This window comes from Gouania willdenowi, chromosome 6 (genome assembly GCF_900634775.1).
Source record: "Gouania willdenowi chromosome 6, fGouWil2.1, whole genome shotgun sequence".
Taxonomy (NCBI): Eukaryota; Metazoa; Chordata; class Actinopteri; order Blenniiformes; family Gobiesocidae; genus Gouania; species Gouania willdenowi.
Window position 1 is genome coordinate 63,516,205 of NC_041049.1, and position 15,248 is coordinate 63,531,452.

The window sequence follows — 15,248 nt, forward strand, 5'->3', positions numbered from 1 at the left end:
TCCTTCTATAAAACTACAAAAACAACACTGAGACTTTTGATGGCAAAAATATTCTTATTTTGCTATCTAGGTCAGAGTTACATGGTTTGCTTACTGTATTTTGGCCGTAATTTGGCATTTGTGTTACTAAAAGTGTAGAATAACTCTGTTCATTTGAACACACTGCGTAAGTAGTGATTCCCGTATAGTTCAAAGCATTCTTTATACAATTTATGGTTCAATGAAGCATGTAGGATCCCCTCGCTGGTGCGTTCTAGTCATATTTAAAGTATACCCTCTTACCCTCAATTAGCTAATATATATTACCCCAGCAGGAATTTTTTGCTCCCCCAAATATATCAAAACAAACATCAGCTAACTGTGCCAAACATGTTGTCCGAGCTCACTGAATGAAATGCATTTCTCCCAGAGGTCGAAATTGACCATATTTCCGGTTTCCGAGTACAGTTAAATTCAGCATAAACACACCTTTGATCCAGAATAAATGTCATACCTCTCAATCTGATCTGTTAATATGGGGATGCTTGCACTAGGATCCTCTAAATAAGATTAATTTTACTTTATTTTTCTTTATCCTCTATCCTTTATTTATCCCTTATCCTTATATTTATCACTATTATTATTATTGCTGCTGGCTTGTTTTTTTTGTTTTTTTTCCGTGCACTGGCTACCAAGTCAAATTCCCTGTGCTGTTTTTATTTATTTTTTAAACTGTACTCTGCAAATAAACCTTTCTGATACTGATTCTGAAGAAATCATACAGGAGGTGGGCTTTAGTTTTCAGATTCAGTTAAAGTAGCTTCTTTGTTCTCCTCAGGCCTCCCCTTCCTGAGAGCTCCATGGAGAAGATGAAGCGGTTCAAGAGGCGTCTCTCTCAGACGCTACGAGGCAGCCACACCATCGACGAGTCACTGTCGGAGCTGGCTGAACAGGTGACCATCGAGGAAAACGGCCTTAAAGACAACGGTGAGAGAAGCATTTCACCTTGAGTAGTGGAGCAGTGATGCAGCAGATCATTTCCATGTGTAGACAGCAGGAGATTCTTTTCACCTACGTTATTCTGCTCCCAGAGGCCAAAGATGTGGATATTTACATGGCACTCACCATGGGTTGCTCCGAGCATCACACTGATGATCTTTTACTGGCCAGTTTGGACTCTTTGCAGTCATAAAACAACTACAAGTTAGCCCGATATAGCGCGATTACGTTGTACAATTAAAAAAAAATATATTTTTATATTTTTATTGTCTTATTTATTTTTTTACCTTTATTTAACCAGGAAAGTCTTTTCCACTGCAGGAGACATTGTAACTGCACAAAGAAGTGCAAGTCAAAGTTGGTTTAAAAGCCAGAGGCAGAATAGATTGTTTATTGTTTGATTTTAAGTTGTTGGCACATGGCATGTTAAAGCCAACGTTTTGAGTGTAAAATATGCCAATAAAATGTATTTCATACATAATGTTCTCATGAAGTCATACACATTTACAGATTAGTTGTTTCTTAAGTCATATATTTAAAAAAATAAAAATAAATCGCAATAATCGTCTTATACTTTAATATCGTATCGTATTTTGACCTATGTATCGGGATACGAATTGTACCGCCAGATGCCAGGCAATACACACCCCTACTGATCAATACCTTTTTCACCACATCACATCAGGGTATTTTACTCTGATCTATTCGTCTTTCAACCTGTGGTTGAAATTGAGTTCGGGGCAACGATTTGATTAGAAGAAGTGTTAACTGTTCAGTCGCAGCCCTGTGTAAAGCTGACAGCTGAGGAATGATTTCCTTTATGAAACTATAGTTTAAAAAAAACATTTGATCAACTGGTGAAAAGACGACAAGGTCCAGTCTCTCCTGGCTGTCTTTTGAGGATGAAGTCCAGCACCTTTCCTCCGCTGGTGTTTCACACCGGGTCAGGTGTGCGGTACAGTAAGGAAGTATTAGTGGAAAAGGAAGCAGACATCAATGGGCCACCGGGCAAATACTAGTGTTCTTGTGACATAACTACCCTTCAAAAAAAGTTCAGGGTGAGTTGTTCGCAAAGTGGGGTACATGTTGACGACCTCTCAGGAGATACAGAGAAACATTTGTCAGTTTATTCTTTAACATTATAGTGTTGTTTTTTTTTTACATTTTTTTGTTGCACATTTCTTTAAAATACACCAAAAGGTTAAGTTCGAATGCAAAAACAAGCAAAATATCAGAAATAAATGAATAAAAAGGCCTAAATTCAAGATGAATGTTGAATGAGACACAGGAAAGAGTTTAGACGAGCCTACAAACACAAATAAATAATGTGAGCTAAGGCAGGGGTGTCAAACTCATTTTAGTTCAGGGCCAAATACAGAGCAGTTTGATCTCAAGTGGGCCACAGAGTTTATGCGGGAAAACGAGTAATTTCAACATTATTCTGCCCTAGTTTCCACTTTTACGTATATGTAAAGTGCAAAATATGTAAGAAACCGACAATATCCAAGCAATAAGTGACAGATATCAATCCCAACAGGGTCTTCACTTTAAATTTCCTAGATTTTGTCATAATTTGGGCAAAACTGAAGGATTTTGTAAGAGTTTTAAGTTTTTTCCACTGTTTAACATTAAAAATGACTGCATTATTGCGATATAAGCACCGGGAAAACTGTGAGCCCCTGCAAATATTGTTGCGTTTCATAATTCATGTTTTCTGTCATTTTTACTTTCTCCTGCGGGCCAAATTGGATGCTCCAAAGGGCCAGATTTGACCCTCGGGTCATGAGTTTGACACGTGAGCTGAGGGGTACATGGGGCAATAAAGTTTGGAAGACATTGTTCTTGCAAAATCCGGTGAAAAAACAGCTCAACATGCAATGCATCCCAGCCATTCTCCATAAACAGAGTGTTATGTGCTCCAGGCGTGTATTGCATGTGTGATGACGTGTGTGTTTGAGGGTCCCATGCTGGGCTGAGGGGAATGTGAGTGCAGGAGTTGGTGGTTTTACAGCATCTACACCACAGGGATCACCAGTTTGATGATTGCACGGTGACATGACATGGCGTGACATGACATTGCAGGTCTGGTCAACAACACATATCAGCACAATAGAAAGGAACCCATTGGTGTCTGATTTGCGTTCTTCCAACAGTTTCATCTCTGTGTAAATTCCCTGTTTATTTATGTCATAAAGTACTTTTACATTTCATCAGAAAATTAAGGCCAAACTTCATTAGAATTGCATTATTTTTGTGGCACATCTATCCAAATCTTAATCTACGGCTTATCTGAATCTGACCCAGAATCAGACGCACATACTGAGCCAGGTCGTAGAGTCACTGGATGTTTCCCCAGTTATAGTTACAGACTGTATTTTGGAGTCTTGGTGCATTTAGTCATGAAGCATATTCTGAACGCTGGATTTACTAGTAATATTAAAACTGGTGGCACGATAGACTAGGGCTGGGCGATATGGCCTTTTATAAATACCGCGATATTTTTAGGCCATGTCACGATACACGATATATATCTCGATATTTTGCATTACCCTTGAATTAATACTTTGATGCACAAAATCACACCAGTATGATGATTCTATATGTCTACATTAAAACATTCTTGATCATACTGCATTAATATATGCCAATTTTAAACTTTCATGCAAAAAAGGGGATATCACAACTAAGTCAAAGTTGACATAACTGTATTTATTAAACAGTGAGTGGCTCAAACATAAAATTGTCAACAGAAAGTGCACGTTCTGTGCAAAATTGTCACAGAGACATTTCAAAACAAGACATTAGTGCAGGATGCAACTCACATGGCATTTCAAAACACAAAATTAAAGTGCACTTTTTGTACATAATGCCACTACAATATTTTAAAACAAATAGTGCCCTTTTGTGCATGTTGTCATTAAGATGACATTTCAAAACAACACTAAATTTAAGTGCACCTTTTGTGCATAATGCCACTAAGATATTTAAAAAAAAAAAAAAAAAAAAAAAGTCCGAGTTTAACGGTATGGTCATTTTCAACACCGCACAGACTACAAGCTGCGATATATCGAGTATATTCGATATATCGCCCAGCCCTACGATAGACAAGATAGAGTTCAGAGATGATGATGGGCTCACGATATATGATGTTTTGGAAAGGGAATTTTTCCACAGAAGGTTCATGTTGGCACCAGAATGTTTTATTAAATACATTTACTTTATATTGTACCAAACTGTCAGGAAAACATTAATAAATGTAATATATTCTTAGTTGCTGCCAAGACTCAATAGAGTTGATTGCCGACATGTGTAAATTAGATAAAACAAAGTTATATATACTGTAATAGAGTTTGATGGTAAAACAAACACATCTTCTTGGTGAGCTTTCAAGGCAAAATGATCAAACGGTAACACGTACACCAGATTAGGCAACTGGTGGCCCTCGGTCTTGTTTTGTGTGGCCCCCAAAACAAAATTGATGTGATATGAATAACAACATAATACACAAAACTCCAGAAACACTGAAAATGAGAGCAAAATGCACAAAATACAAAAATTCAAAAAGATAAAAAGAAATCTATAAAAACTATAAAACTCAATGACAAAAAAGACTCACTAAAGAACCACTTAAACACACAAAATGACTTCAAAAACAACAACATATACAAAAGCACTTCAGACACACAAATTTACACAAAATGACAACAAGAACAGAAAAAAATATAACAAAAACACACAATGATTACAAAAGACAACACATATTTGCCATGTTGATGAGAAAATCTACAAAATGAATTTAAAAACACTGTGTATTTTCAAGCTTGTAATAATGCTCATATTGGTCATTTTTCTAAATGCTGACATGAATTTTGATAATGTGGCCCTCGGATCAGACACTCACATTTTTGTGGCCCCTGCTTTGATAGAAGTTGCCCATTTTTAACGTACACGATGTATAATTACAAAACAAATGGTTATTAGTAATGTTTAGTTTTGATTTTCTAAACAAAATCTAAACTTGTAAGTAGATTTGATGCCCTACTTGCTTGACATGATAAGTGACCTTAGAACATTAACGTAAAGCCCTGCAGCATCTAAAGCAGTTGGCTTTCTGCTCTTCTGTAGAGGTAAGGAAAGTAATGAAATGAGTAGAAAGTACAGGTATTTTTTTCAAATAATTAATGGACACAGCTATATATTAGCTTTGTTCTAACTTTTCACCTTTTTAAACTAATTAACTTTTTATAGGGGACACATTGTGAAAAATCCGCTTTTGTAACTTGAGTGTCCACCCTTTATCTTTTCATTTTCCCTTCCACATTTTAAACATTTTAAACCTTTAACTTAGAACTTCAGCCATTCACGTTCAGTTGTCTGTTCATTTTCAGTACATTTCAACACATTTGAACTTTTTCAACCCATTTCAACTTTTTTCAATCTTTTTAATCTTTTTAAACCTTATTACTAATGTTCAGCTAATGCTAGGTTAGTGTTAATGCTAGGCTAATGCCATTAATAGGCAAATGCTACCGCTAGGGTCATGCTACAGTTAGGCTAATGCTACCGCTAGGTTATTGCTGGGCTAATGTTAAAGCTAGAATAATGCTATTGCTAGGTTAATGTTAATGCTAACTTATATTAATGCTAATGCAAGTTTATGCTAATGTTAAAATTAGCTAATTCTAACATATGATAGCTAATGCCAATGCTAACTTATGCTAAAAAAATGTTGTTTTGCCAGCACCTGCATTCTCACTTGCATTTTCTTCAGGAAATGCAAAAATTGTAGTTACAATAAATGTCACTCAAGCTAGTACACTGTCTATCTAACCGGGAGACATTCTGCTCAGTGTTTCCCTGATTTCTAATATAAACAAACCAGCCACACAGCTATGTTTGCAGCCAGGCCCTGACGCTACCTCTCTGTTATCACTACATGAGTTATACGATGGTTGTATAATCGGCTCAGGCATGCAGCGCATTCCCCTAATCACAGAGTTGAGATCAAATCTCATCTGGCTCATTCTGTGTCCTCCCTACCCTACTTACTGTGACACAGGCTTCTAAAATCCTCTCACACACACACACAAAAATACTTTACAATTGTGTGTCCCTCTCTCAGCAAAGCACAGAACATTCTGGCCAAACTTGGTGTTAATCACAACACAAAAAGCTCCTTACAAAGCATTGGAGCTCTTAGAAAGTAGCAAAGAGGGGGAGGGGGTGGGGGTCAGGACGGGTTGGTCTGATGGATTTCAGTGCAGAAAGATACAAAAAAAAGGAGGAGGGGTAAGATGCCTGGCTGGTTTTATCAAGTCATCCAAGTCGCTGTGGTAATGTCATGGAAACTCCTAAATGTTTTCAGACCCCGAGCGCCATGGCAACGACACCACAGCACACGGAGGAAACACTCTCACTCCCTGTGGGTGTTCTGAAAATCGGCACAGATAAGCTGCTGTGTCGCCCTGTCTTTATTTGACCTTTTGAAGGTCATAACCTTCAGATGAGTCCATATGAAAGACAAATATATTCACTACCTGTCAGCGCTGAACAAGGTGTTTTGCACCAGCATCGAATCCTTGTTTCCAAGTGTAAAATGATAAGTCTTCACCCACTGTGACATCAGTGCAGGCCAGCGTCGATGCTGTAGTTCAGACATGAACAGACTGGCAGCTCGGGGGCCACATGTGGCCCTCAGTCTAATTAGTTTAGTTAGTCTAAGAAGTTGAAAGGAATATAAAGCCCACAATAATAGACAAAATTACTCTCAAAACACATAAATTGCCAGCAAAATGCACAAAGTACACCAAAAACGGCACATTACAGGATAGCTCCAGAGACACGCACAATTTCACAAAATGACAGGAAAATATAGAAAACAACAAAAACACAAAAAGTGACCCCAAAAAGGCACAAATAAACAACCAAAATATACAAATAACTCCCAAAACACACAAATCGACAGCAAAATGCACAAAAAAATATACAAAAACTGCAAAAATACACAAAATGACAACAAAGACAGACACAACTACCACATAAACAAAATTACTATAGCTCCAAAGACACACAAACTATTAACAAAATTACACAAAACGACAGAAAAATATAGGTGACCCCAAAAAGGCACAAATCGACAATAAAAATGCAGAAAATGACAGAAAAATACACAAAATTACAACAAGAACTCAAATATTACAAGAACTCCAAAAAATGACAAAAACACACATAATGACTCCAAAAAACTCACAAAACGGCTAAAAACTGACAAAACCTCAAAACCACAAAGACAAATAAAAAAAGATAAAACCCTTTTTTCTCACCTTGTTAATGTTGACATGAATGTTGATCATGTGACCCTCGGATCAGATACAATCACAGTTTTGTTGTCCCCGCTGTGATAGTTGTCCATCCATGCCATAGTTATTAATGCAGACCAAACAAATGATAGATGATACATTAGTGTATGAAAATATTATCCATCCATCTTCTCCCGCTTAGCCGTTTCCGGGTCGCGGGGGCAGCATCCTGAAATATTAATATAACCAAAATAAAGCTCAATAACCAACACATACATAGTACATAACATTAACCAAAATCTACACAACATAAAAATACAAAAATCGACTAATTATTGATGAAAAAAATTAAATAAATAAAAAAACTCCACCTGTTTGTTAAATATTCAGGTATAAAATGATGCAATGCATTACATATTAAGATCCAGCACACCAATGCTTAGTTTAATTATATGATAATTCATATTCTTGAGTAAATGTGAATAGTCTCACTTTTTTGGAAAAAATCTATATATTCTGATGGGATTGATCGCAGACTTCTAACAGGACAAAATGCTTTACTTGTATCAAATTATCAGTTCAGAGTTCCATTAGCCCATCTCTTCTTTCCTGATATGATTAATGCAGTGTAAAGTTCTTCTCCAAAGGTTTTTAATGTTCTCTTTACAACTTCCTGATATATTAAAAAAAAAGCATATGTTGTGAGTAAAAAAAGAAAGATAAGAGTTTGATAGGAAATACTGGCATTTAAACAACGTTTGTAACCTCTGTCAAAAAACTGCTTTTGTTCAACATATAGTAAGAGCATTAAAGTGAATAAAGCTGCCCCTGACACCCTCCCCTTTTGCTTTCTTACAGATGCACACAAGGGACAACACGCCCGAAAGTCACAAAGGAATTTGTTCCCCACACAAGGTCCGGTCACATCCTATGTTTTCAGTAACAAGTTGTGCATTTGTGCTTGTTTAACCAATGCTGCAACTAAGCCCTGTGGTTTCAATAACAGTGTTACTAATACTAACCCAAGTACAGTCACAATAAAATAACACTGTGAATAAGACAAAACAAGAGAACCTGCTACATTTACTAATAAAGCTGAAAGAAATCTATGAATGCTACAGCTGCATCACATTAAAACAGACATTCTCAACTTATGGGTCGAGGCCTAAAAGTTTCCTGTTTGCAGGGAAAAAAATTACATTTAAAAAAAGAATGTTTCCTCCTCTATCATCATTTTTCTTGTTTTAGACACAGCTTAATATGAAGAACAACCTCTGATTGTTTTTTTTTTTTTTTTTTTTTTAATTTTTGCCCAATTTCATTTAGTTGCGTTTCACCTACTGTACCTCATTACTGGCTATTAAACTTCCAGAAAAATGAGTGTGTGTGTGAGTGCTATGGAGTTTTGTGAACAATTGGAAACAATAGATACAAGTTGCTTGTTCAACCTGCAGATGTCTGTAATAAAGTTGGACTGATATTTGTCACTTATTGCTCAGATATTGTTGGTGCCTTACATACTTCAAATACTATTATACAAAGTGCAAACTAGGGTTAAAGAACGATAAATATGCTCGTTTTACTGCCTATATTCTGTGGCCCACTTGAGATTAAACTAATCTGCATTTGGCCTTGGAACTAAAATAAGTTTGACCTCCATGATTTAGGTTATTGTCTAGTTTTAGTCAACTAAATCTGTCGCTGAGGTCCTGTTTACACTAGTGAAAACGCAAAAGTTTTGTCGGTGCATTTACAATGCATTTAAAACTGAACTTTTCAAAAATGGGCTCCAGAGTGGAAATTTTTTCCCGCTCCGTGTCCGTGGAAACGATACTTTCTGTGTCACGGGTATGTTCACTGTGGCTGCAGAGCCTCAGATGTGAGCTTTAATCAGACCTACAAAGTTAAACTCAGCCCAAACCAAAATAAAGTCACACACAGAGGGACATCCTGATGGTTTCGCTCTTTGAAACCAGTGCACACATGTTGATGATGTCGATACACTGATGTTCACCTCTGGTCTCACCCACCAATGCACATGTCTGTGTTAACAAACGGATGCTGTAAATGCAGTGAAAAGAGAATACAAGCAGAAATGTATCAGCGCTTTCAGACAGAACTATTATATTTGCTCCAGGTAGTTTTTATTTTTATAATTTTTTACAGTGCAACAGTTCTTCTGCTGCTGTATGTACTGTCCTGCTTTAATTCCTGCTGCCACTGTTACACGTCTCCCACCTCCTCCGTCCCAGTTTGGGAGTTTCACTCTGTTGAGAATAAATCTGTCATCTCTGACAGCTCCATTCAGACAGCAGGACAAACGGGCTTCTGTCAGCCAATGATGGACCTCAGGGTCTAAAGGACAGCCTGCACCGCTCAGCCCTGAAGGTCATTTGTTTACAGCCTCTAATTTCTCACTTTTTGACTTTTAAAGTTGGATTCTCACAGAAAAGTAGTGTCTACCAGAGAAAAGATAATACTGTGTGTGTTTAACACTCTCCTGTTTCTTGTAAATGTGTCTGTTTAATTGTTTAAGGTTCTGGTTAATATAAAACATGACAGTGTCCTGCCTTAATCAATTGTCTTCTCGTGGCAGGACAGGACAGTGTAGCATCAGAAATATGGGACGAGGCTGCAAACCGACCTTCTTTAAGTTATAGGGGATATTTAATGCCTTTTAAGCGAAAGCTGGGCAACTTCTATCAGAGTGGGGCCACAAAAATGTGATTGTCTGATCTGAGGGCCACATTATCAACATGTATGTTAGCATTTAGATTAAAGATCTGAGCATTAATACAGGAATGAACAAAGGGTTTTGTCTTTGTAGTCCTTTTGTGTGGGGTTTCTTGGTGTTTTTAGAGTTTTTTTAATTCATTTAGTCTGTTTTCTTGTCAATACAGTACATTTTTTTTTAGTCATTGTGTGTTTTTGTTATATTTTTTGTTATTGTTGTAATTTTGTGCAATTTCGTTGGCACTATGTGTTCCTTTTGTATATATGTATTTTTTTTTTTGTAAAGTGGTTGTTAAGTGTCTTCGTTATCATTTTGTGTACTTTTCTTGACATTTTGTGCATTTTGCTGTCATTTTGTGTATTATGATGTTCTTCGTATAATTTCCAATTCATGAATTACAATTTTGTTTTGGTGGCCGCACCAAATTAGACCGAGGGCCGCCAGTCGCCTATGTCTGCTTTAAGCCGTGAATCCTGTTCTTGATCCAGGATTATCATTCTTTGTGGATTTTAATACATCAGCTCATCCAAACATCACAATGTACTCTAATGACAAAAATACACATGTAGGCCTAATTTAGTTTAAGCACAGACTTTTCTTATCCAAAACCCCCTTTGTCGAATTACAATGTTTCAATTTATTGGAGAAAACTATTAAAAAACAAGTATTGAGCATGTGGAAAGAAACAGTATTTAGTGCAGTGGTTCCCAACCTTGGGATGAGGTCATTTTTGTAAGAGGCGAGGCCATCATTTTATCCTCGTCCAGTCTGGAAACGAGCTGTGTTTCAGCTGCTGCTCTTCTCCCCACAGATCCCATCGTGAGGAATGGCCGCCCGCACTCGGCCCACAGCGTGCACTCCTTTCTCCACCAGTACACTGGTTCCTTTAAGAAGCCACCACTGCGACGACCTCAGAGCGTGATTGGAGGAGGCCTGGGCTCCCTCGTGACCATGCCTCGCAACGGCAGCCGCCTCGGTAAGACGTGTGTGTGTGTGTGTGCGTTTGCAGAATCAGGACTTCTGTGTACACAATGACTCTTGGTCTTTATTAATGCAAAAATTACCCTGAAATGATACCAAAAAATGAGTTTCAGGTGTTTTTTCTGATTTATTTGTTTTTGCTCATTCTTCACTTTTTCTGCTCAAAACTGTCTAATGTTCAACAGAATAACATTTTTTGAATTCTCTTTACTTCTCAATGAATGTATTGTGGATGAATGATATCAGATGTGTTTTATGTGAGCAAGTATAAGCTTCAAAAGATGGAATATACTAGTTTTTAAGAGGAGGAAATCTTCTGAAAACCTTAGTCATTCTCCAGCTGTATGAGAGTCGAGTTTGTTTGGATATGAGAAAGTAATGTTTTTAGGTCCTGGGGTAGTGTCATGAATATATTATCAAAGGTGGTGTTCTCTCCCTCTTTAGACATAGTCCATGAGAATATGAAGATGGGCTCAGACGGAGAGAGCGATCAGGCTTCAGGGACGTCTTCTGACGAGGTTCAGTCGCCCACAGGCGTCTGCCTTAGGAACCGCGGGAACAGACACATTTCTGCCGAGGTAAGGCCTGCTCCTGTGTTTCCTCCTGAGCTTTGCTATTGTCATAGTCCCAAAGTACCATAAGCTGTGTTTCCATTACCCTTGGAAAAGTTCAAAGTATAAATAGCACAATAAAAATATGTGATGAAAACACCTCAGTTTTGAAAAAACACTCAAATATCACTAAAATGTTTTGACGCTTTCATGAGGGGAAATTTCAGACTTTTCGATATTAAAATGTAACACTAAAGTGCTATGGAAAGACTTTTTCCGCAAATACACGTCACAGGATATGACATACCTGGTCACATGACCACTTCTCTCCGAGAAAACATGGTGCAGTACTTGTAAACGGAAAAGAAGACCTGGACATTTCTTGGCATTATACTTTAAGATTATTACTGCCACATTAGACATGAAACAACAAAGTAATACAGAGTTTTATAAGAAGGTTCTGAGGGTCTGTCTTTTTGCAGCAAACATGTTCAAGAAGAAAATATATTGGTTAAAAAAAAAAGATTTACAATTTAAATTATAGAATAAGAATCTGTATTTTGACTAACTTGTTTTTTTTCTCCAAAATGTGATCTCTATATGTTCAAATTGAAAAGAGTTAAGTGCATCATTACATCCCAATCTATGATTTGAGGTTTTTTTTTGTTTTGTTTTTTAAAATCTGGATTTGAATCAAATTGTCGAAACATCGGGATTCAAATCGAATTGTTGGTTGAGTGTGTCCTTACACCCCTACAACCCATGGATTGTTTCAAAAGGAGACTGTTTAGTTCATGTATACACACAACATTTCTGCTTGTGAACTACTTTTGTATTTGTCGGGTCATCTCATGCAACCAGTGCAGCTTATTTGTAGATGAAGCTTCATTACACAGAGCACTAATGTAGTTCCTACCTCTACAGAGTGAAACTGAGATCGTTGTCGACGTATTGGGGTTTGCCCCCCTGATTAACTGTTTAAAGATATGTGAATAAAGGTCCATGACACAAATTCAGAAGAATTGTCTTTACACTGACACTATCGTAACATGTCTTGCTTTGCTTCTTTACCACCGACATCCAGCCACAGAGTTTAGGCATCAGTATAAACACTATTGTAATTTCCTGCGCTATGAATAAAACGTGAATAAGCAGCAAGCACTTTCTGTTTAGTGAATAGGTTTAATTTTGGGTTAGACAGATGAATTGTAAATTACATGGTCATTAATTTGGTCTGGTCATGCCTCATGAATTCTTTTCTGAGAGTCCAGCCAAACATGTTTATTTCATGTTACATCTGGATGTGATGATGGGATGTCAAACTGTCTAATGTCCTGTAAGCCTGACCAGAAGAATGTCAGGAAAAATGATTACAAATACACCAGTAGATTTTTACTATTCACAATTAGTGGAAATCTATTTACAAATCATATTGTTATGTGTCTGGCTCTGAGATAGGTGACGTTTACTTTACAGAGAAACCACTGTTTGTACTTGAGCACAATTTAATGAACAGGCTTTGAGTCACTTCCCAAAGACTCACTCGCCAGGTTATTTTCTATAATTGCAGCATGTGCAGTTAGACTATTGCACCATCATTTCAAATAATAATGGCTATTCAACTTAAATTATTATTTATGTGTAAATTTCTGTGACACCTTTTAGATTTGTTTGTATTGCTATGGAATCAGGATTCGATTCCCCTCTGTCTTACTGTCTCTGCACCAATAATCAGGAGTTTAAAACCATCTTAAGTGCTGCTAATGGACTTTAAGGGACGATCCCTGACTGAAGGAAGTCTAGCCTTCTGTTCAGCTTGGCCAGAGAAATGACAATTATCATGTTTTTTTTATGTGAACGCTCCTCAAAGTACAGAGATTTTGCACAAAAACATGTGAAAAGGCAACTGTATCCTCATTGTTTGTATTTCTGTAGTTTCAGTTTTAAAGGTACAGTATTATGATATTTTTCCACATATCTCCAATTATTCTAAGAACCCCAACAACAAAGTGTTTGAGGTTTATTTTTCCAAAACTCGCCTGTTTTCTGGAGTTTTAGCCATCTGAAAAGTGACTTTCAGAGTGCTTCTAAAAACTGGCTGTTTTTGGGCCTTCATGACTATGCATGAGTAGGTGTAAACACATGCACTGCTCAGCGCTGCATCAGCATGTGTTTATCACAGCAGCAGAAAATCACTTCTCCTCACCTCAGAAATGGTCCATTTAAGACGATATTCCACTGTTTTGTCTGACCGCTGCATTATATTGGGTCACAAACACTTCATATCATCCCATAAAAGCGATACAAAGTATAACGGCTACTAAAAGTGGAGCTGATTGTCACTGCTCACTCTGTGCCGTAGGGAAGTAACCTCTCAACTATCAGCTGAGTCAGCTCTTTCACAAACACTCACATGAGTTGATACGCCATGTTCTAGTCGTCCTTACCTCTTATGACCACGGAAATAGTCCATTTAAGACCACAGTTCTTTGTTTTGTCCAACCGCTGCATCTATTTAGGTCACAAACACTTCAGATCATCCCATAAAGTTGATAGATACAAGGTGGTATAACAGCTACTAAAAGTGGAACTGATTGTGAGCGCTCTTTGGTTTGTCATTATACTGAACTTAAAGATATTAACTGTACCATCAACCTGCCTTCGCTATGTTTGTTTTACCTGTGAGGTAGTTTGAGAGGGAGGAACTCACATTCTTAAGTAGGGTAGGAGGAGCCAGGATTGTCAGGAGGAGGAGTTTCCGCGTTGTGACGTCACAACGTGAGAAAAATCCAACTGGCCCGTTTGGAGCTGACTTTTTACAAAATGTGAAATAGCAAGGGAGGGAAGAAATAGAACTTTTTAAACTGCCCCTTTAAATGTTTAACTGTCTTCCTCTGTCAGTGCTTGAGTTTACACACTAGGATAATGAATAAATCCTGCTGTTTGTGCTGCTGTGTGTGGTGATGCCTTCTGTTTATAAGTTTCTGTGGTTGCGAGGCCTGCAGAGATTTATGAGCAGTTTACAGCATCGAGATCGAAAGCTGGCAGACAATAGAGTGTTTTTAAACACTTCACGCTGCCCGGGAGCACTTTGTATTTCCATCTCAGATGTCGAATAGAATAAAACACATAAAAGGGAGAAAGTGTTTTCACGTGATCTGTGGATTTACCCCAAGCTCCTCTCACACGGTCCAACAACAACACTGTGTTCTTTGTGAGCAGCGAGACTGAGCGTGGTGCTTGTTGTAGAATAGATGAAGTGGTCCAACAGTGAAGTCACTGCACGCCTTGGCTGTGTGACTTCTTTGTGTGGCCGTGACACTCGGAGAGCAGGCGGAGAGCAGGAAGCAAAGCGTGGCTCTGTCCACTCAGGTAGACCATGGTCCGCAGAAGCTGTTTGGAGATTACATCACTGGGATTAATGTAATACAGCACAGATGGGACCCTGTTGTAACAGATTAGGACGGGATGATTGGACGGGTGGAGAGGGTTGTAGAGGTCGGATGTAACCGATTGCTCTGTGGGTAAAACATCACTGCTGGCACTTCACACTGAAGTCTGCTTAGGTAACGCTATTGTGCATGTTCGTGGTTATCACCAGGTCCTCCATGATTGAAGTAGGATATGAAACAGTATTAAACCCCCATAGCCATGCTGGAGACAGTGCGATGATCACTGACAGTAACCATCCACACATTTTTTTGG

The 15,248-nt window shown here is 37.9% G+C and overlaps 1 protein-coding gene across 3 annotated transcripts in view; it reads left to right on the forward strand.

Annotated features, from left to right (window-relative positions):
* LOC114464916 (cyclin-dependent kinase 17-like) overlaps positions 1–15,248 on the forward strand; it is a 53,016-nt gene that overhangs the window by 24,427 nt on the left and 13,341 nt on the right. For 2 of the 3 annotated variants that reach the window (XM_028449583.1, XM_028449584.1), the window contains exons 2-5: positions 818–966; positions 8,136–8,192; positions 10,823–10,987; positions 11,437–11,570. In XM_028449583.1, the coding sequence (XP_028305384.1) occupies positions 840–966; positions 8,136–8,192; positions 10,823–10,987; positions 11,437–11,570 (483 nt within the window). In that variant the 5' untranslated portion in view covers positions 818–839. The remainder of the gene's footprint in view (positions 1–817; positions 967–8,135; positions 8,193–10,822; positions 10,988–11,436; positions 11,571–15,248) is intronic. The other variant, XM_028449585.1, reaches the window with a different exon arrangement.